The sequence below is a fragment of the Perissodus microlepis genome, chromosome 17 (genome assembly GCF_051167445.1).
Source record: "Perissodus microlepis isolate ML-2025 ecotype Zambia chromosome 17, ASM5116744v1, whole genome shotgun sequence".
Lineage (NCBI taxonomy): Eukaryota > Metazoa > Chordata > Actinopteri > Cichliformes > Cichlidae > Perissodus > Perissodus microlepis.
This window is the reverse complement of record NC_140477.1, coordinates 19,723,116-19,746,182: the sequence shown is the minus strand read 5'-3', so window position 1 is coordinate 19,746,182 and position 23,067 is coordinate 19,723,116. Positions and strand designations below refer to the sequence as shown.

At 41.1% G+C, this 23,067-nt stretch overlaps 1 protein-coding gene and 1 pseudogene across 2 annotated transcripts; both read left to right on the top strand.

The window, feature by feature from the left end:
* Positions 1-1,573: 1,573 nt before the first annotated feature.
* Positions 1,574-3,925, top strand: LOC146369511 (histone H2B 1/2). The gene has a single exon (XM_084911019.1). The coding sequence runs from the start codon at positions 1,586-1,588 to the stop codon at positions 1,958-1,960; it is 375 nt and encodes a 124-aa protein (XP_084767145.1). The 5' UTR covers positions 1,574-1,585; the 3' UTR covers positions 1,961-3,925.
* Positions 3,926-4,717: 792 nt separating this feature from the next.
* On the top strand, positions 4,718-21,330 carry LOC146369510 (USP6 N-terminal-like protein; annotated as a pseudogene). Its single transcript, XR_014797411.1, has 11 exons — positions 4,718-4,742; positions 6,073-6,089; positions 6,698-6,844; positions 9,384-9,497; positions 10,161-10,199; positions 11,707-11,827; positions 12,527-12,621; positions 12,770-12,835; positions 14,446-14,545; positions 14,633-14,785; positions 18,659-21,330. The product of XR_014797411.1 is annotated as a USP6 N-terminal-like protein (transcript).
* The last annotated feature ends 1,737 nt before the right edge of the window (positions 21,331-23,067 follow it).

Below are 23,067 nucleotides of genomic sequence, written 5' to 3'. Positions count from 1 at the left end.
GAGTTTCTCTGTGAATTTCCCATTGTCATAGTGCACTCGGTGCTTGCTTGGAAGCTTAGGGGTTTTTTTCGCTGTAAAAAGAAGTTTTCTTCCCACGCACAACAGATGCTAATGTTTTTGTCACTTTTTATGGAATCAAACTCAAAATAAGGTCAGTACTTCCACGCTTTAAACGCTGCACGCTCATACTCTCTCCTGCACTCGATATATTATCCATTGTTGATCTGCACACAGCTGTTGTCACAAACGTCGCACTCACTTACGTCACTGTCATGAGACATTCTTGCAAAAAAATCACGGTTTTAGTAACGCAGTAACGCAGCGTTCCTACGGGAAAGTAACGGTAATCTAATTACCGTTTTTGCAATAGTAATCCCATACTTTACTCGTTACTTGAAAAAAGTAATCGGATTACAGTAACGCGTTACTTGTAACGCGTTACTGCCCATCTCTGGTCACCGCAGATGAAAAACAACATGCATGTTCCAGTAACTCCAGCAAGGACATATTCTAAAAAAGAACAGCTACTTCCTTTGTTCCTCCAGATGCTTCCTCTTATTCCACTCTTCTGCACTTCAGAACAGAACATGAGCATACCGTTTACAAGCAACACAAGTCCACTATGTATGTGTGCAGGCCGACTTATGTCTGTGTCTTGACCTCAGTACATGACCTCACTCAACAAACAAAGACATTTTAGAAGTATACTTCCTGACTCCGTTTGAGTCATCTGTTACCAGGCAAACTTCAATGCAGCAGGCTGCTGACTGCACCCACACACAAATGAAAGATTATTATGTGCTTATGCTAACACCTGAAATACAGACTTTAATATAACATCAACAGTTTCAATAAATGTGTCACTGAAATGATAATAATGATAAATCCTAAGTGATGCAACAGTAATAATAATGATTATGAATAGTAACACTAAAATAATATTTCACCCCGACATTAGCGCAATCGACAAATATTTAAGTCCATCTACTTCATCGAGTAATGCAAAAGCCAAACTAGCTAAAATTATAGAATATGACAACAATTAATTTGACTTTGGCTTTATCGAGAATGACAATGGCAGACCAAAGTGTGTTTGTGTCTTCAAGAAGTAAAAAAAAAATCAATGAAGCCAGCAAAGCTAAAGCAGCATCTCATCACAAAGCACCCTGAGTTTTATCAGCGTTAGGATTATAAGGGGCCCTTTAACACACTCACTTCCTCTTACAAAGCTCAATAAAACGGGATACTTGTAAAAATGAACCCTGGGGGTTTTTAAGCCCTGGGAATTTCAGGACAATATATCCTGTAACTTTGATGTTATGAGGGAAACATTGCATCTGTAAAATGCCATAAAATAGTAAAAACTAAGGTGATGTTCTCTAATTCATATGTAAATAATGAGATTCGTGGAATATTTCAAGTGCTTTTTTTCACTGTTGACTGTGTGCCTTTGTGTAAACCTGAGCAACAGCTCGGCCAATGACAGGCGAGGAACAGCACAGCCTTATTTGCATACAGCGGAAATAAAAGAGCCACTCTCAGCTGACGGGCACATTCTCCGCTGTGAGGAAGTGACGGAAGACGAATGCCTGAACCCGCCAAGTCAGCGCCCAAGAAGGGCTCCAAGAAAGCCGTGACCAAGACCGCCGGTAAGGGCGGCAAGAAGAAGAGAAAGACCAGGAAGGAGAGCTACGCCATCTACGTGTACAAGGTGCTGAAGCAGGTCCACCCCGACACCGGCATCTCGTCTAAGGCCATGAGCATCATGAACTCGTTCGTCAACGACATCTTCGAGCGTATCGCCGCTGAAGCCTCCCGCCTGGCCCACTACAACAAGCGCTCCACCATCACCTCCAGGGAGATCCAGACCGCAGTTCGCCTGCTTCTCCCCGGTGAGCTGGCCAAGCACGCCGTGTCTGAGGGCACAAAGGCCGTCACCAAGTACACGAGCTCCAAGTAAACTGCATCTTTACTTGATCCCAAACAACGGCTCTTTTCAGAGCCACACATCTCTTCTAAAGAGTACATGTCCTGACTTTATTTATTTAATTTGTAGCTGTCATGATGGTGAAAAATCAACTACAGCTTGTTACTGTTGCATGCTTTAAAGAAACAAAAATTTCACGGACTTAATGATGGACAACCTGACCAGAGCAGTCCTAACGCCACCACTATATCATTTAGCATTATAATTTTTTTTTTTTTTTTTTTTTTTTTTTTGGGGGGGGGTCGTGTTTTGCGGTCCCTTGTCTGTGAAAAGCACTAAATAAATACACTTGTGGGTTTCTCAGAAATAATGATATGTGAACAAGAGCTTATTGAGCTCATCCTGGTGAGGCAAATGTTTGGCTTCAAATCACAATTCTGATCGTAAAATCTGGACAGGATTACAAATACAATAAATGATTTGTTTCAGTTTCACATTTCAAACTACAGTGACATCCTCCCTGTGTGTGATCTATACATGTGTTAATCGTTATGATGTCAATAAGTTTTAATGTAGTTCAACACTTATGCTAGACTCTGGGTAAAACGTTGAGAGGGTGTGTGGTTTTTGTTACAAATACGGACACTTGGGTTTAGTTTGAAATAAAAATGTGAACTCCACTCAGACATTGTGTGTGATTTGGTTCTCCCTTCGGTTAGACTTAATTTGTCATTTAACAAAAGATAACATTTCCACATTTAGAAAATAGAAGAATGGGCGGAGCCACTGAGCTTCGAGTCGTCATCGCACCGTCTGTTTTCTCTTACGTCCGCCGAGCACACATAATAACACGGCTCCGTGGAGTTGAGCTTCATTCGACTTTACTCGTTCACAGAAGAGACTGTAACCATGAGTGGAAGCGGCAAGTAGTGATGGGATTTCCGGCTCTTTCGGTTCGGCTCACTAAAAAGAGCCGGCTCTTTCGCCTCCCAACCGGCTCTTCAGGTTGTTTTGTTGCTTTAATTAATTTATTATTAACAATAATATAAAATTATGCACAAAAGGAATTACTAACGTTTAAAAAAAAAGTGGTTTTATTTATATATGTTTATATATAAATATATGCAGTGGCCCCTGGAGACAAAACATGTACAAACTCCAAAACACATTTCTAGCATGAACTGAACTTCCAAAGCAGAGCTACTAGATCACTTAAATTACACAATTGAAAGCATGTGTGTATTGTTTGTGTATTTATACACAGGCACTCCATATATATTCAAATAATTTAAAAAAAAAGTTCATTTACCTGTTACTACCACACACCAAATCCGGTCGTTGGTACTTGCTGGCTTGTGTAGCCACAAGATAACAAAAGCTCAACACTGCGCCCAGCATCCTGGAGCACTTCTGTTGTCTTTTGTACGTGTTTTGAGTTTTTACGTGCTTCGGAGTTTGTACGTGTTTTTACGTGTTTTGGAGTTTGTACATGCTTCAGAGTTCGTACGTGATTTGAAGTTTGTATGTGCTTTGTCTCTAGGGGCCACCGTAAATATACTTTTATTTATTCACTCCACATAAAATGTAATAAATAAATCATAATACAAAAATCAACTATTCACATTTCAACTTTTAACTATTTAAATTTTCAGCTTTTTCCTTTTACAAATTTAAAGTGAAAACAACACAAAACACTGCAAACCACAACACAATTAAATATAAATTATAATATGAAAACAAAAAGAACATGCATATTCTCTGTCATATGGGCCTGCATGAATAAACTTTCTGAATCCTTTATCATCTGCAACCGAAAATAGTTGTGGATGATTACTATACCTTTCTAATGTGACGTTGTTGTCCCTGGCTCTCTTTCTCTCTCTCTCCCTCTGGCTCTGTTCGTGTGCTACTGAGTGTAACTACCGCCCCTCCCCCCTCTGCCCAGCGTAAAGCACAAGGCTCGCGTGCAGAGTGAAGCGGAAAAAAAGTGCGAGAGAGAGAGAGGGTGAGAGAAAGAAAAAAAAAAAAAACCCCACGTGACGGCTCGCGATAAGGAGCCAGCTCCCGTCGTTCACGTCAAAGAGCCGGCTCTAAGAGCCATTTCGTTCGCGACCGACCCATCACTAGAGGCAAGGGTGGCAATTGAAATTAGGAAACGACTTGCCGTGGGAGCTTTTATTATTGTAAAATGTAAAATAAGATGTGAATAATTTTGTGCATGGTTCTTGTATTATGTGTATTTGTAATTGTGAATTTTGATATTTAAATAAAGTGGTTTAAAAAAAAAAAAAAAAAAAAAAAAGCAAGGGTGGCAACGTCGCCTGAGTATATCCCTTCCCTTCTGCTTGTAGCCCTTGTGTGTTTAAACATGCCCCCTTATGTACCTTTACCCTATGCCTCTAAATTTGGCAACCTATGGGTAAGGTTGAAATATGGTGGAAGTAACGATCCACCTTCTCGCGATTATGTGGCGGAGGAACTCCTTTTCCAATCTTCTTGGGTAAACCCGCAGGACATCTATTCTTTCATTTCGTTACCCAATAGAAGAGAGTTTGAGTTGTGCTTCCTTCAAGAAGCCCCCTTACGACGGTTTTTGGAAATTCATCATACCAACTTAAATCACCCTAAGTGGAAGGAATGGTCTGTAGGTTCTCCAGTCCAGCTAGAAGTCACAACAATTGTGGTGAAATTTTGGACAGGAAGAGTTCCGGACCAAGACATTGAGCTCTACCTACAAAGGTACTGTGAAGTCTTACAACCTCCTGTTAAGCCGGTTGACAAATTCGGCCTATGGTACGGAGTAAGAAAATTCAAGGTACGAATGCGGAGAGATGAAGCAGGTCATATTGTTTCCATCCCTAACTCCATCTCTCTGGGCCCTTTTAATGGGCGTATCATATATCCTGGACAGGCAAACAGATGTTTCGTCTGCCGAGCTCTAGACCATCAAGTAAGAGACTGTCCTACCTTTAAGTGCTGGAAATGCGGGGAGTTGGGTCATAAAGCTAAAGAATGCCAAAATGACAGCGAGTGTTCCCTGTGCGGACTGAAGGGACACACCTTCTTTACTAATTTACTACATAATAAATTAATACTCCCGTGGTAAATGAAAGAAGCCTGTCATTGTAATAATTGTAATAAATGTATGTATAAAATTACAGACAAAGTTCTGTTAGCTCATTGCACAGACTACGGAAGAGGATTAGGGCCACCGGGGGGTGGAAGTGGGCAGAATTCTGACTCTTTTTTTTTCTCTCCAGAATTTTGACTGTTTTTCTCACAATTCTGACTTTTTTCTCACAATTCTGACTTTTTTTTCTCAGAATTTTGAATCTTTTTTCCAGAATTCTGACTTTAATCTCAGAATTCAGAATTTTTTTCTCTGAATTCTGACTTTTTTTCAGAATTCTGGAAAAGAAGGAAAAAAAGAGAAACGTGCCTATTTTTACAATTATTTTTTTTCCAGTGGCCCTGATCCACTTCCGTACACAGACTGCCTTGTAATTATAAAAAGGAAAATTTTTGTTAAATGACAGAATATTTCCTGTTCTTACTCTAAACACAAAAAAATTGCGGTGCCTTATGTAAATCACAAGTCACTCAGATAAATTTGCAGCAATTAACTTTTGGGGAATTTAGATCTTATGCACAAGTTATAAATGCAAAAGTTCATCTTTCAGTGAAGAAAAATGTGCAAAAGTGTGTTTTAAAAGTGTACTGACGTGCAGCTTTTCAACCTAAAAATCGACGGGCAAACGCTGCCTCATCTTTTTAAATGTCAGGCTGCCGCAAACTTTCAAAAGGCCGAGGGGTTACAGAAGTGAAAACCCTCTGGAGTTAAAATCTCTGCAGTAAAACGTCCAGCTCACCTTTACTGGAATATACTCAGTACAAGACTTTACTCCTGTTTTTGAATTGATATTTATATCACAGATGAGGGGATCATTGGTTTGCATTGCTTTTAACACATTTTGCATGTTTAGCAAGCACACAGTGAACATGCAGGTCTGAATACAGGTCACACGTGGCCGTCAGCTTCAAAACGAAGCGTGAGCACTGAAACAAAAGGTGGGAAATTAGTTCTTCTCCAATCAAGCCTGTCCTCTTTTATCATAGTTCTTATAATTATTCCTTTTTCTGAACAGATAGCATCTATGAGAGGGTAAGAGATGCACTAACAATGGGTGGAAGAGCAGCAAAGAGCTGTAACAGGCGAGGACTCCTTAAGATAAAGAACAAAGAGGGCTCATTACAGCAGCAAAAAGAGGGCTGAGAGAACAAGGAAGACCGTGATTATGCTTGTCATGTTTTACATTGTCAGGGCTGGTCTTTAACAGCAAGTGATAAAGAGGAAGAAAAACAAAAATACTCTCCACAACACTTCCTGTCACATGGTTAGAGTGGCTCCTAGAGGAATTATCAGCTGGAGGCTTCATCCTTGCATCTGCTCTTAAATTTCTCTTAAATATACATGTAGTCAGTCAAAGCCGGGGCTCGTTGCTTACGTCTGTTTACGTTATTTCAAGTAAATGTTCCTGCTCCATATGTGCATCTTAAAATCTTCTAAAAGAGCTGTGCATGATTAAGAGTTCAAAATATGAATTTTTATCTTGTGCCAAACCTTGGTGCAGACCCTTAGTGGATCCACAGACTGAAAGAAACCTCTTGGGCTACGGTTGGGCCATTTGTTTTGTTGGAGTAAACCTTGCACGGCCCTTCTGATGGCCTAAATGTGGAGTGATTGTCTGAGGTTAAAGTTCCTTTTTGAAGGTTGCTAACGATGACCTCCTGCTGTTTGTTTCCTTCCAGCTGCTCAGGAGGATCTACAAGGGAATCCCCCTGCAGCTCCGAGGGGAGGTGTGGTGTCTGCTGCTCGATATACCCAAAATAAAGGAGGAGAAGAAGGACTTCTATGAGGTATCACTCCAGGAACTCTCAGCTAAACACTGTCTCTCAGGCTCAAGTTTATAAAATGTCTGCAGCGTTCATCAAAACGCGAGCCTCATAAAGATTCATAAGCGAGCTGTCGAACACCTCGGCTTTATTTGATTTCACTGAGCTTCAGAGTTATTGTGGCCAAGCAGCAGCTTTGGAAGTTTAATCGTGTTTGTGAAAAGCTGCACGGCCTGCTCCGGCACACGGTAAAGATCTTTTTGGTTTTTTTCCCCACTCCTGCATAAAGTTTGGATCTCATTAGAAAGTTTAGCTAGCAAGATCAATATATCACTGCCTTCATTGGCTGGGAAGTGGTCTAATTATGAGTTAGGCCACATGCACTAAATGATGTGGAAAATATAAAGTGAAAAAGAGAAGATTTCTCCCCTGTGAGCAGGGCAGCTCTGTCCACAATAATCCATCAGATTTCAGGAGGTGTAATTTAGTCGTGTTTGGTTTGTTTTTTTTAAACATTTATTACCCAAACTTTGTGTCTGTAGTTAGCATTACATACTGTCAGTAAGAAAAAATGATATCAAGAAAAGTTGCAATAATCTATGCAAAAAAATCAACAGAATAAATATTTAAGATTAAGTTTAGAGGTTTTATTCAATTTACCAATTTAGATCATTTCATTCAAGATCGTGAAGGTAAAACATGCTTTAGAACAGGACAGGTCACCAATCTGTAGCAGGTCAAACACACAGAGACAGAACCATTCACACCTACACCGATTAACCAAACTCCACTAAAGCCTGGTGTTGCATAACATCTAAATCAGGTAATTATTCTAGAAGAAGAGCATTATTGAAAATAAGGCTACGTCCACACGTACACGGGTATTTTTGAAAACTGAGATTTTTCGTTTTTTTAAAAAAAATCCCGTCCACGCGTAAAAGCCAAAAACGAAGGAAAACGCTGCTAGGAACATGCCAAAGCAGCAGGTGGCGCTATATTCCTATCCGTGTAGAAATGTTGGCCAATCAGAAGTCAGCCTGGGTGGGAAAGCGTAAACAAAGATGGCGCATAGAAGCAGAACTTTTTTTTTTTTTTTTTTAAATGAACTTTATTTAGAATAATAACAATGACAATCTCAAAGAGACAAGCGACATATTAAATCAATCAGAACAGAATCACATCTCCTGTACACCACAATGAAATCGACAATAACTGAAAGTAAACATACATACACATACACATATATACATATATGCATATACACATGCATACATACACATCCATATACACACATCTACATAATAATAATATAAAAAGATGAATAACCAATACAAAAATAAATAACAATAAAAAAAGAATGAAAAACAAGGAACAGAAATAAAGAAGACAAGGGGGATCATAAAATCTCTAAAAGTGAGGTTCCATAAACAAGACACAAAACTTAAATAAGGGGCTAAGAAAAATCAAACTCTTCTAAAAATCTATGCAATTTGATTGCATAGAAGCAGAACTGAGTCCTATGTGTGGAGGGACAGTGACTGTGTGTGTATATGTAAGCATTTAAACACTGTAGAGAGTAAAATTAACAGTAATGGTATTTTGTGTAAGTCCGCCATTGTAGAAATTCATTTTACCGAAACAATAACCTGGCGCACAGTGTGACGTCAAAAAAGGCGCACACCTTTGACGCTGCGTTTTCTCCGTTTTTCTCGTCCACACGTAAATGCAAAAATTGAGTTTTCAAAAATATCCACCCTGGCAGGCGTTTTTAAAAATCTCCGTTTTCAGTGACCAAAAACGGCGTTTACGTGTGGACGAAAGGTGCAAACGCATAGAAAAATCTGCGTTTTCAAAAGTACCCGGGTACGTGTGGACGTAGCCTAAGGCAGCAGCCTCGCTCTCATCCACCGCTCACACCTCAGTCTGCTGCTTCACTTAACCCTGAAACAATATTGTCGTGTAAAAAAAGTGAAAAATATTTAGTACATGGGATGTTTTATCTGTTCTAGCTAGCTCTTTTAACCAGCTGCGTAGAGCCCTCCTTCATCACCCTGTAATCTTATCAGTAATTTCCATCCACTATTTGCTCTTCCTGTAACACAGAGTGCAACTATGGAGTGATTCAGCCACGCTCTGAGATGCTTGTTTTCCTTTAGGTCACACATTACCAGCTGCTAGCTTCTCCTCTGTTGTAGCCTGGTTCTACTTGACCATTTTGTTTGTTTGTTTGTTTGTTTGTTTGTTTGTTTGTTTGGGGGGGGGGTCACCTCAAGTGGGGAAACAAGTGAGTTTTTTCACCTTGAGCTGCCACAGTTTTCTTGCAAGACGTTTCTATAGCAGTGATATCACAATATGACCCTACTGTGCATTTCGAAGCCTCAGTGTTAGTGTTTATTATTTTTTTAAAGCCAGAAGTGAGCGTTGGGTGCCAAGTTATCAGCTGAGGCTTCGAAAGCTCGATCAGCTTTGTGGACCCACAAACTCTGTGGACATCGACGCCTGCTATTTAGTACTAAATGGCACTTCTGCTTGCATTCGTTCTTTGTTTTGTGGCTGTTTTCAGAAACTGAAGGCCAGAGCCAGAGGAATATCCCCTGACATCCGGCAGATCGACCTGGATGTGAACCGAACCTACAGGGACCACATCATGTTCATGCATCGCTATGATGTCAAGTGGGTACTTTCACATTTTACTACATCCAAGCAACCATCTGCAAGTTCATTGCACACAGCTGCAGTAATGTTGGTTGTGTTGCTTATTTAAAGCAGCTTTGCATTTTTGAGCTTAAAAGTTTCCTGTGTGCCTTTTAAGGACTTATATGAAAGCCTTTCAGTTCCTGAGTAATTCAATTTACATAACCTTGTACATAAATGTGCCTGCATGGGGGAAGATACAACGAGCCTTCACTTCACTGTCAGAAAGCCCAAGAACAATGACTGCTCTCGCTATTTGACACGTAATCTCAGTAAAAGTAACAAGAGCACAAACACAACGGGAGTCAGTAATCATCTGCAGATATGCATGCATTTTCACTCTCTGCGAGGAGAAGGCGGCTTCTCCAGTGTGGAAGTGAGAGATCTCACGTCCCCTTTCTGCTCTGCCTTCCGCTTTGTTGCGTGACTCTGAGGAAAGACCTGTACCTGTTAGCGCCGTTTTGCCTTTTCACACTGCTTTTCTGATATTTGGAAGTGAATTCAGGCTTTGCAGCGACACAACTCAGCATCAAGGCTGGTGTGCAGCTCCAGGCCACATGCATGCATCTTAACTTGAAGCCAAAGACGCCACTGAAGTGTGTTTATTAAAGTTTTTGTATGAACTGTGGTTTGTTTGTGCTTTCAGGCAGCAGGCGTCCTCACAGCCTACTCCATGTACAACACGGTGAGTCATCCAAGCTCGCAAGACTTTGAGTTGTAACATTTTCACTGAAGACAATAAAGGTGCACATGAAGGCACCAATCTAATATTTTGTTATTGTAGCAATATTGGTAACACTTTTTATTACAGCTAGGTAAAACCTGGTATGTCAGTGGGGCTCATATGAAGTACTTGCTGATATAACTGCATTTATATTGGCTGATATATAGAAATTGAAAAAGTAAACAAGAAATGAGAGAAACACCCTTCAGCCAGTGTTGCATAGTGTGTCCACCAGAGGGCGCTCTGCAACTTCCCCTGTTTGGAACGCCACAAATACAACAAGCAGCTAATCCGAGTAGACTCAGGGCGAGTGTGAGCGACAATGAAACGATTATTTTTAAACTGAAGGTTACAAATGTTTCAGGAGAAAATAAATGTATATCAGCTGATATATTTGATTTTTATATTACCAAGTTTCAGTGTCAGTCTTAAAAATCGGTCTGGCTCTAATAATAAAACTGTAATAGTCTATTAACAATGTGAAACACTAATTAAGTAAATAGCTTGATATTACCAAAAGAAGTAACAACAATCATTTCTTTTTTAATAAAAGTACTAAAAAGATAAAACCATTTAGTAACAGTAGGTAACCTACTAAACTACTAACCTAATAACAATAAATGGTAATACTTGTGTAGTACCTGGAGTAAAAACTGTAGTCTAGTGAGATTATTGGGGTAAAAACAATATTAAGTTAATAAAGTTTGATTGTGACATCGACATCGCCTTCAAAATTCACATTAAATTTACCCCACTGCAATGTTGAAATCATTTCCCTCTGATGTTTAAAATAAGTCTTTCTTTAAAAAGATAATTATTGATTATTATTCAACTTTATCAACTCACTGTCATCCCTGAAGTAGGGAAGAAGAAGTACAGTAACTTTTCCAGTTTTACCTTCGTGCTGTGAATTCTTTCAGTTACGACCTCCTGAAACACACAGAGGTGAACTAAGCTAAGAGTTTTTCTCCAACACTTTTGATCCCTCATATTTCAGAGGTAGAAGACATATAGATGTCAGATGTGAAATATATAATTGGGCAATGTTTAAAGGAAAAGTGAAAACCATTCCAAGTGTCCCAGTATCACAACATCACAGTGAACCCTGACACCTGCAGTTTGCCATTCGATTCAACATAATAAAATAATATATGTCTAATGGTGATAACAGTGGTGTTAGTTTGTGTGTAATAATAATGAAGCAGGGCTGAAAAATGCTGAACTACAGATTTATTGTTAGGTCACTGTATTGTTACCAAAGTATTGGTATGATGACTTATCTGCACTTACAGATATTACTTTATCAAAGATTATATATCCTTTAATAATTATCTCACTATAAGCTATCTCAGTGTTTCACCTCAAATAAAGGAACTGTATGTAAATTAAGTTAAGCCAAGTTTACAAAAGTAAAGCAAAGAATGGCTGCGTTGTTGTTTCCCCTCAGCTGATTGATGTGTGTTTGCAGGAGGTGGGCTACTGCCAGGGCATGAGTCAGATCACAGCTCTGCTGCTGATCTACATGAATGAAGAGGACGCCTTCTGGGCTCTCGTCAAACTGCTGTCTGGGCAGAAGCACGCCATGCACGGTAACGTGCGCACCTCACTAATGGTTAAACTAAACAAGAACTGTAACTGTAACTGAATGTGCAAAAAGAAAAAGAGGAAGTTTCTTGCACATGATGTGCAGACCGCTTGTACTGAATTCAGTGTGCACAGCTCCTGCAGCCTGAGTGTTGCATGCTGACTCCTTAAAGTGGAGTTCAGATGTCAAACTACAAAAATCCTCGGCATAGACAAACTTTGATTGTCCGTTGCACTTTGTGTAATCACCACGTTCGAATTTACTGGCCTAAAATTGCTGTCACAGAGGGTTCAGATCATCTGCCAAGTTCTTTTTTAAAAAAAACATGCCTGGCCTGTTCCTGTTTCCACAGAGCTGCTCAGAAGGTGACAAACCATCTGTTACGTCAGGTTAAGGCACGAATCTTCTGACCACAGCTGCCAGATTTGCATTTTTGACATTTAGAGTGTTTAACTGACTCTGGTCTCTGCACTGAAATGACCTTGAGCGACTCTGGACCTCCTCCAGTCTTATCAAGCGTTAAGCGATAAAATTATCAGCGAAAGGCATCATTGAGGAAGCACTCAGGACAAATTAGCAGCACGCATGCTGCTGCAGTGAGCTCATGAATCTAACTTTAAACATCTGGACACACAGATGTGTAAGTTTACAGACATAGTTTAAGGGATTATCATCATTACGGCTCTTTTCTCCACACCTTCAGGGTTTTTTGTCCCTGGTTTCCCGAAGCTAATGCATTTCCAGGAGCACTACGACCGCATCCTCAAGAAGATGATGCCCAAACTGAAACAGCACCTGGTGAGAAACACGAGACCTGTGTGACAATTAATAATGAAGCAAGTGCTGCATAACGTAGCAGCTAGACATAGTGCCAGAAATGAAACCTTTAATCCCTCAGAGGTGGCTGGTTAATCCTCACTCTGTCACCATTTTCTGTTTGCTGCAGGACAACCAAGAGGTGTTCACCAATCTCTACACCATGAAGTGGTTCTTCCAGTGCTTTCTGGACAGAGTGAGTGCAGTTACAAGCAAGATATGATCTCACAACCTTCAAAAGGATCTATGAAGACATGTAGAACAGCAGCAACGTAACTTGGTTAACTCATAAGCTGGGTATTTCCATCATAAGGTGGTTAGCACCTGTACGCGTGAAGGGTTTCATGACTCCCAGCCTCAGGGCTTTATAAGCTAGTGTGCTCCTGATGCCAAGCCTGGATAATTGTGAATCCATCCAAGGTGCTTTATGCTGCAGAAAGAAACCCAACAATCAGTAACTGAAGTTATTGAATAATTTTTTATTATTAACAACCAATGATGTGATTTCTCTACTTGGTTTCAGCCAATGAGCTGCTCCAATTCACCAACCAACCCAACACGTTTCTGACCTCACAGCCCGTAAACAGCTTTTAATCGCCAGGAATGTGAGAGGTTTAGGAGCCTGTCAGTTGTGGATTTTTACTTTATTTGTATTTATAAAGCACCTTTAAACCCAACACTTTCAAACAAAATTACAAAGCTCTGAACAGTAATGAAAGCAACAAATATGAAAAGTTACAAATGAATATATTGGATATTAAAGAGGATAAAAGGATCAGCATTCCCTTTGCTGTTCAACAGGCCCTCATGTTTGGTATGGTGATTGCCAAACGTCTGATTCTGGGGGAGTGGAAATCCGCCTCCCCTCCCTGCTTCAAGAGGTGGCTCGAGGAGATGGTCTCCTGTTTATACTTGGAAGAAATTCGGTTCTCTACGTCTGATTCCATGGAGAAGTTCAGGAAGATATGGGGGCCCTTTATAGACCACATTAAGAAGGACAGTTCACGCCCTGGGTCCTGACCATGTTGTTTAAACTGCTTTCATTCTGAGCTGTTGCCCATAACTGTTATTGCATAATTGTTATCGGCTCCTCCTAGCGATCTTTGGATTTGATGTTGTGGATTGGACTCACTGGATTGTGAGTTGTTTGACATGTATACCAGTTGCTTTTTTCTTCTTCTCTGCTGTTCTTAATAAGTGCTGGCTGTGTACCCTGTTGTGGGGTTTGTTGCTCTGTTTTTTTTGTTTGTTTGTTTGTTCCTGTGTTTTGTTTTTGATTTTTTTTTGTTGTTATTGTCTTTATTGTCTGTGTTCCTCTGTCCCGCTGTTTGTGAATGTGTAAAAATTTTGAAACTTGCATAAATAAATACATAAAAAAAAAGGATCAGCAGTCATGGCAAACCACAAGCTTTTGGAATGACTAACGAGACCATGCCAGGAGATTTTCCCACTCCTTTTCAACAAGAAAGCTGTGACGACTAATATCACTTCTCTTTTTCCTTTTGACTGGTAATCACAACAAAAAGCAGCACTGTACACTGACCCATCGCTGACTCAGAGTCTGCTGCATGTGCAAAGCTATGGCTGCTTTTGGAGGTCGTAGCATGCATGCAGTATTTAGGATTTTTAAAAGATTACGATTATGTTTTGTGTAAGTTAGAGTAATCAGCGCTCCTTTAAAATAATTCCCAGTAGAGGTTAAGTTCGTTTTTTTTTTTCACGGCAACTGCTGACAGTCACAAAAATATAGATAAATTGCCTTCTTCAGTAACTTATCGTCTAACTTTTCGTTCTGCTCATGGTCAGACTCCCTTCACACTGACCCTCAGGATCTGGGACATCTATATCTTGGAGGGTGAAAGAGTGCTGCCTGCCATGTCCTACACGCTCCTCAAACTGCACAAGAGTAAGACTGTTTCCTCCACAAACTGAAACCAGCTGATTTCACCCCTCACAACACTTCTCATCAGTGTGAGTGTGTGTGTGTCTGCAGAGCACCTGATGAAGCTGTCCATGGAGGAGCTGGTGGAGTTTCTGCAGGTGACTTTGTCCAAAGATTTCTTCTACGAGGACGACTTTGTGATCGAGCAGCTGCAGGCGTCCATGACAGAGCTCAGGAGGGCGAAGCTGGAGCTGCCCGCACCAGGTACTTCTGCACCAAACAATCCGTTTTCTATAAATTATCAAAAAGTCTGCTCTTCTCAAGTAAATCAATCTCCAGTTGGTTTTAAACTTGTGTTGGAGAGTGACAAAAGTTCCTCTATGCACAAACAACTCCAGAAACCTCACCTCCAAATGCTTTTTTAGTGCAAATGTGACAAACAAATCCAAGCCAAATGTCAGATTTTACGCTTTTATTCTTGAGGATATCGCTGTACACTCAATCTATGATCTACTTCATCTGTTGGTCAGGAGAAAAAGCAATTTAGTTTTATAAATTTGGAAATAGAAACATCTTCCAACATTTCTTAATTGTTCTATTTAATGGCAAAATGTAAGAAAATTGTTTGAGATGTTCACAATCAAGAGGCCAAAGGGAATCAAAGAATCAGCGTACGCCCAAGCTGGTACTAGCATGGCTCTATCCATACATGAAGATCCTCTGAGGGTCCACCTGAAGTCCACAAGATGAGTGAGCTACCACTAAGAAAGGGAAAAAAACAAAAACAACTACACAAAAATAGACACATTAGTCAGAGTTAGTCGGTGCCCTGACAAACAAACTAACTGGTGTCTATGTAGGTTCTCACTCAGCCTGGGCTCTGTACTACTAAGCAAGCTTAACATATCCAGGGTTTCTTTCCCTTATCTGGATTTACTTACACTATAACCCAACTTCAGCCAGGATAAGTGCTCACATTAAGGTTGTTCTAACCTAAGTTAACCCCTACACATGCAATGTAAGCTCAAACTGCACTATAAAATACGTAATTTATTAAATTAGAGTTAAAAGTTTTTATTCTCAGTTTAGTTTTTATTCTACTCAAAAAGCTTTTGTGGTTTTAATTTGGTCATTCATCAGTGCTTTACCCTACCACACCTGCAGGGGTAAATACCTCAAAAACACTGGTACAGTCAGTTGCAGTCAGCCAGCTCTTTTATTGTGATCATGTGACCAACAGCCAGCTCCCCTACTGTAGGTAGAGGGCGTTGTGACCAGCCAGGTCTGCCCCAGCTCAACTTCGGTCCCGCCTGGCTGCAGTGTGAACATCAAACATATTTGTTCACAACAAAGTCAAACACCGGTCCAGATGTGCCAGCTGACTGTGCTTTTCGAATCCTGCTCTGTCTCCTCATTAATCTGCCTTCTCTCCCCTCTTCTTTCAAACAATGTAAGCCAACAACAACAAAAGTGTGGCTGTGAGCGGCGGCCACATTCCCTCCTACAACAGCAACCGGTGGGCTATCCTGACTGGTCCTTCGTTCTCCATGTCTCTGTCCATCTGTCCCACAGTCAGTCCGTCCTGTCTGTCGCCTGTCTGTCCCGCAGCACTCGGTTTATTTTTCTTTGTTTCTGTCACAAACTGATCTTCCAGCATAATATTTCAGACTTGCTTTGCTGCTTATTTGGAGTCCTTCAATGGTTAGCTCATCTCTTACCTTTAGTTTTTGATCCCCTACTCCTTTTTGTTTTGACTACAATGTGGCTGCAGATGTAAAATTGATGATATAAGGCGCCCTCTGGTGGGAAACTAAAAGTATTGCATGACTCTGTGTGGAGAACTTTAGTTTTTAGAGACAAAATTCCTCATCTTCTAAATTAACCTTGCATTTGTGCTAATGTTACTTAAAGGCACAGCCGTAAATTTAGATAAAGGTCCTTAATGCATCTACACCTGTCTTCACAGTCTTTTCCAGGTTCCTGTGTGGTTGTTTTCCTCCTGCGTTACACTATATAAACCTCTATAACAGCAGCTGTAGCTGAAGGAGGAAGGGCTTTCCTTTCTTCCAGAGCCCACACAACTTTAATAGTAGTCTGTTCGCTTTCCTGCCTGCTGACAAGATAATGGGCCTTTTTTTGAACACTGGAGGCTTTTGTTAAACTTATGTTTTAACAGCTATCTGCTGCCACATGTGCTGCTGTGCAGCAGGGCTATTTTAATCTGCATCCTTGTGTCTGAATAGGCTGAACTGTGAGATTTGACAGTTTTATGATTCTGAGTGTTTACTTGGCTTAATTTAAGTTTTTTTTAATCACCACAGCATGTAATTTACTCAGTACTCTGAGTTCTTTATTGTTTCCAACAACTGCAGAAATGGCATTTAATACAGGGGTGTTGACTTCAAAGAGCAATTTTATTTGCCTCTGACCTGTCAGCAGGTGAGGTGAAAAGACTCTACAGCAACATTTCTACAGTCATGCTGGAAAAACAATCGCTCACTACACTGGCATCACTTTTCTGTTTGCATCACACAAGTTAAAGGACACTTAAAACAAAATCTGAACAACTGCAGGCCTTACTTACCTCAGTTAAGATTCAAAACCCTGAAGAAGAATCTCCAGCCATCAGTTTGTGTCCTGAAGCACTTTGGACCTGGAGCAGGACAGTGATTGAATGGCTCAAAAAAAACTAAATGAAGGCTTTGGAGTGGCCGGGTCAAAGCTTAAACGCAAATCTGATTGATGTGCTTTGACCTTAAACAAGCTGTTTGTGCTGGAAAACCCTCCAGTGTGGCTGAATTAAAACAATTCTGGGCCCAAATTCCTCCACAGCAATGTGAAACACACGTAGTCAGTAATTGCAAAAGTTTGATTGCAGTTGCTACCAAGGGTGGCACAAGCAGTTATTAGGGTTAAGGGCTTATAACGTCTTTACTCCTTAACAAATGAAAAACTGCGTTTCATATTCTTCCCTTATCTTTGTTTTATATTGATATTTGTTCCAATATCAGAAATATGTAAGTGTGATAAATATGCAAAAAACTACAAAATTAATAAGGGGCAAACACTTTTTCACAGCACTGTATAAACCTCTTGATTGAGGGCTGTAGTCTTGCAGTAGCAGAAGAAACAAGTTTGATTTGTATTTTGTTATCTAATAAAACGCACGAATGAAAAAGATGATTGTGTTTTGGCTCGTCTAATAAACGTGAATGGAAATGAACGAAGAAAACAAAACAGAAAAGTTGGTTAGGAAAAAAATTTAATCAGTTGAAATTTGTAGAAAATCCCAAGTTTCTATTTTTTTAAATTAAAACAATAAATTCAATAAGTGAAAGACGTTAACTTTGTCCCCCGGTGGGTTTTAAGCAGTTTGTGGTGGAACAAAAGTGACCGAGGTCAGTGGGTAATTTCGTCACGCACACGCTCTTTAGTCTGTGGATGCAGGTCCAGTAAGTCGACTTCCTGGATAACTCCCACAGCGCTTCCTCTTCTTCCAGCTGCTGTCGTCCTGACCTCACTCTGGTCATCACTTTTTCCCTTAAAACACCCACATAACCCACACCGTGTGTTCCTGTCAGCTCTGCTCATTTCTTTCAGATGTAAAGCAGCAAGTTTGAGTACTAATGTCAAACCTTGTACTGGTTGTAGAAGCTGAGTACTCTCTCTCTTTTTTTATAGTTGTACTTATAAGTCTCAGTGCATTTAAGAAGGTTCATTAATCAAGAAATATTTCTGTATGACCTTTCAAGCCTGGAGCTACTACTGCAGCCGAATACTGTTTAATGAAATGTAGAAAGACTAATAATTTCAGAGCACACTCAGTAGAGTGTCTCTTCCTAATTGAGTCTCCCATGATGGGAATTTATATCAAACATTATTTCTGATGTTTTTTTCCCTATCCTCCTCCCACTCTTTGCCTGTGGATATGTGATTATGTGTCTTCATGAGTGTATTCTCCTTTATTTTGTACTCTCTATGGCAGTGTTGTTGCATGAATCCATGTGCCCGTTTGTGACACGTCATCAGATGTGAACCAGCGCCACACAGTGTGTTCAGTCATCACCGCTCACCTTTGTTTCCTGATGGCGTTCTAATGCGTTTACACCTTTTTTTCCCCCCTCCGATCTTTTACAGGTAAAGAGGACGAGTTTCCCAAGAAGCCTCTAGGGCAGCTTCCTCCTGAGATAGCCGTAGCAAACCACGTGGTCAACGGTCAAAGCCACGCGGAGCCAGCTGAGCCCCCCAGGGAGCCAAGTCCTCTACCAGACCCCCAGCGGGACGGACGGCCCCCGAGCCGAGCCCACCGGGAATCGCTGCAGAAACGGATCCGTCACCACAAGGGGGACAAAAGGGAAACCCACTCCAGGGGGTCAGGTGAAATCTCAAATGAGACACAAAAGCAATCCACCTCCACCACACCAGAGAGGGGGGCGACACCGCTGTCAGCCCCCACCCCAACACCACAGATGACCGCTGTGGATGGAGGAAAGGCTCACGCCATCGCCAACCACAACTCCAACGCAGCCTCTAGCTCCCGCAGAGACATGCCTGGGCCCCGGTGGGTCAAACCCTCCGAGACAAAGCTAGAAGCTTTGTGGGAAATTCAGATGAGCTGAGGGCCATCGCCGGCTCCTTCCAGCCCAGATGACACCGCTCAGCCTCACCGCCAGCCACGCTCCAAGGGCTTCGCCCCCGGCACCGACCGAGGCTCCAATGCCTCCCAGTATGATAATGTACCAGGGCTGCCGGAGCAGGACTTCGAGATCCTGGAGCTTGAGAAGCCTCCGTCCAGATTGAGGCCCTTTCATAATGAGATGCCCTACAATGTGTCAGCCCTGCATCAGGGCAGCCCGAGCCACGGGTCCAGCCTGTCCGGGAGTGTCGTCTCCGTGGCACCCGGGCCCAGAATGGCCAGACAGCCTCTTCCTCCTTGTTTTCCTCACAACAGTCCTGTAAATGTTCCGACTGGCTACCCTGACCCAAAGAACCAGTTCCATACCCCGCCTCATCAGCACTCCCCAGGCAGGACTACTACTGAGGTCCCCATTCCACATCCCACCCAAAGCGTGGACAACAGACTCTATGTTCTGCCCTCCCGATATCCTGTACCGCCCAGTGCATTGTATGGAGAACGAGCGTATGCCACCACCCAGCGACAGCCCAACAGCTTCTCCCCAGACAAGACCCTCATGAATAACACCTTCGCCACCTACCGCAGGCAGCCGACGCACAGCTCCGCCCGCAATCCTCGGAAACCCAGGCCTCCCCCGGAGCTGGACAACCAAGGGAGCTCCACCCCCATCTATCTGCAACAGCTCACCTCCACAGCACAGGTCTACAGGTTCGAAGGACACCAGCGGGGTGAGCCAAACCCGCACTACCTGCCAGCTCAGCAGGGTGTAGATGGGCTCCAGTGGGAGCCAACGGAGGAGTTGCCCCCTACATCCCCAGGTGGGATGCCCCAGCTTCCAGAAAGCGCAGATGTCACCCCTCGCAGAGTTCACCTTCCCCGACAACCCGGACGCCCTGCGTCAGTACCGACCGCAACTCCAAGAGCAGCAGCAGCACCAGCGGCCTGTGTTACGGCAACAGCTTCCCCAGCTGTTTGGAGGACCACACTACAGGCACGCACAGGAGGCGTTTGCCATGCAGGAGTCCATGCTGCTGTGAAAGGACGATATGACGAGACACTGTAAAAACTAAAAGAAAAGAAAACTGAGGCGTAGTCACCAACACTGTGGTAAAGACGACCAGTAGTCCTAGCTTTGTTAGGAACTGGCTTCTACTTTGGTCCTGTTGTCGTTCATGTGTGAAGTACTGACCTCCTGACTGTCACGCTGCATCGTAACGTTGCAGGACCCACCAGCCGCTGTTTTTACTGATCACTTTTAAAAAAAGATTAAAAAGACTGACTGAAGATTTCATTTTATTTTTGGATGTAAATCATTAACAAGAGGTGACAAAATATAAATATATCTTTTAGAGTCTGATATGTACAGAAGATTTATTTTTTTTTGAGTTATCGGTAACAGGGGAATTTTCTCCTGAGCACCGATTTATTTTCCATCTTTATTTTTTTATATCTTACTCTCCAGATATGTACCGTAGAGATCAATTAACTCGATATGCTTGTGAATGTTATTTTTAAAGAAATATGACCAATGGTAGAATTAGCAAACAGTGCTACACGGGTTACCGTATGTCTTGATTTCCATTTAAATTTTTTTAAGCAGGTTTTGTTAAAAAATGTTTAGGACCATGCTTTCTTTAGTTTTTGTCCATTACTAATAGTTTGTTTTTGCATTACTTCAGGCCAGTCTTGTTTTTAATTAATTTCAACTGGGCGGCTCAACATATAGACAGCTGATTTTTGAGGGCTAATATATACTTTTTTTAAAAAAAAAATATGGCTTTAAGTTATCTTGATTGTTATGTAACCATTGATAACACATTTTTTAAATTGCTGTGACATAGTTATCACATCTCGAGCACATGGAGTCTGAGATGGTTTTAAACTACTTTCAGTACAAGGTTGCTTAACTTCATTATGTTTTACTACTCTCAACAATGTCACATCCACTGGCATACAGTCATCTGGCGCGCGCACACACGCACGTCACAAATGTGAGTCGCATTTTTACCCACCTACTTTTCATACTCTGATGTAGATGCAAGTACTTTAAAACAGTACTAAAATGTTCTTTACATCCCCTCAGTCATCTTTGGGTTTTGTTTTAGTTGTGAAACAGCTAATTGCAGTCCATTCTGATACTTTGCTTAATAAAAAGAGGCGGGGTGAAAATGAACCTTTAAATTTGTTTGTGGTTTTTTAAAATCAGCTCAATAAAAAAAAAAAGGGGGGGGGGGGGTGATATCGGGTATTTTTATATATATTAGGATGCAGTGCATGGAGAAACACTGATGTCACACTTATTGTAAAATATTATATTGTAAATGAGTTTCCAGTGTTGCGAAAGCTTCCAAACCACCACAATTCCTGGATAATGGAATTTCTTGTGCACTCCAAAGGGGCCACGGGTTTTACTTGTAGGACTTTAATGAATATTTTTGTTTAGCAATCAGCAGTAAAAGGAAAATGCACAGGCTTCTGTCACGTAACGGCAGAGGTGGAAAGTAACGAATTACATTTACTTGCGTTACTGTAATTGAGTAGTTTTTTTTGTGTATTTGTACTTTTTAAAGTCATTTTTCAAATATGTAATTTTACTTTTACTTAAGTATATTTTTTAAAAAGTATTGTAGTTCGCTACGTTTTCAATCACACTCGTTACTGAGTAAATTAAAAAAAAAAAAACATTGCGCTTCAGAAATACTGCACGGAATGATGGGTAGTAGAACAAATTGGCACTAAGGTCACGTTAAAGATGGAGTCTGACGTCGGTGTTACGGATCCAGCGAAAAAAGAAACCCCATCGAATTCTGCTGACCCTGAATTCGAAGAAACGGATGTGAACCCCTGACCGTATTTAAGGGACTATTTCGGCTTCAAGTGCAAGAAAGGCAACAGCTTTATTATGCAGTGTAAGCTGTGTTTGCCCGGAGAGGCCGAGTTAGCAGCTTTTAAAAATTCCACATCAAACCTGCGCAAGCATGTAGAGGTAAGTTAAATACAACTCGTACCTTATGGTAGCAAAGAGGCTGTGTTCAAATTAATCACATTACCTTAAGACATCTTGTGAAGAACACAGATAACGTTGGTTGGTACTAGCAACTTGCTGTAATCGGGCACGTTGTTGTCCACGCAACTTGCATTTTTTTTACTGGGTTGGTAAATTGCCAAAAGAAAATGTGTTTGCCTACGTTTTTCCTGTTTGTTAATAATAATAATTTATTTAAAAAATAGTTAAATTAAAGACAGAAGCGGCTACTTTCTTACTTAACCCACATATGTTCACACTGCAGGCAAAAGAATAACAGAGCGCTCACTTACCTTAGATTAGTCAAAGAGAGATGACTTCTGTTACTTGTTAATTAGCACTTGCAACCTCCCGTTAACTAGCCTGTTACTGTCCAATAAAAAAAAAAAACACGAGGTATATTGGTATAATTTACCAGCGGTAGCTATGTAATGCATTGATGTCTTATTAGGGACGTCAAAAAACTTTCTCTCAAACTTAACACTGGCCTGCCTGCCTCAGCTGCCTTCGAGCGTCTCTTTAGCTGTGCTGGACTACTGTTCACTGCAAAGTGAGCAAGGATGAACTCTACTAACTTTGAAAATCAACTGCTCCTCAAAATTAACAGGAAGTTCAGAGAGTAACACTCTAGGATGGATACAAAGGAACTTTATTCTAGAGGTACAGTAGGGCAGGGCCAAGTTTAAAAAATTAAAAAACATTTTTAAAGCAGCTGCCGTTCAGTTCAGTACTTGTTCTCTTATTTGACAGTTTAGAACACATTCTCATGTGAACGAATGATATGGTTTTGTATTGAAAACACTGTGATACCTGACAGTTTGGTTGATTGGTTTGGTGACCATTATCCATTTTCATGTATAGACTTGCAGTTTAACTGCCACTGCA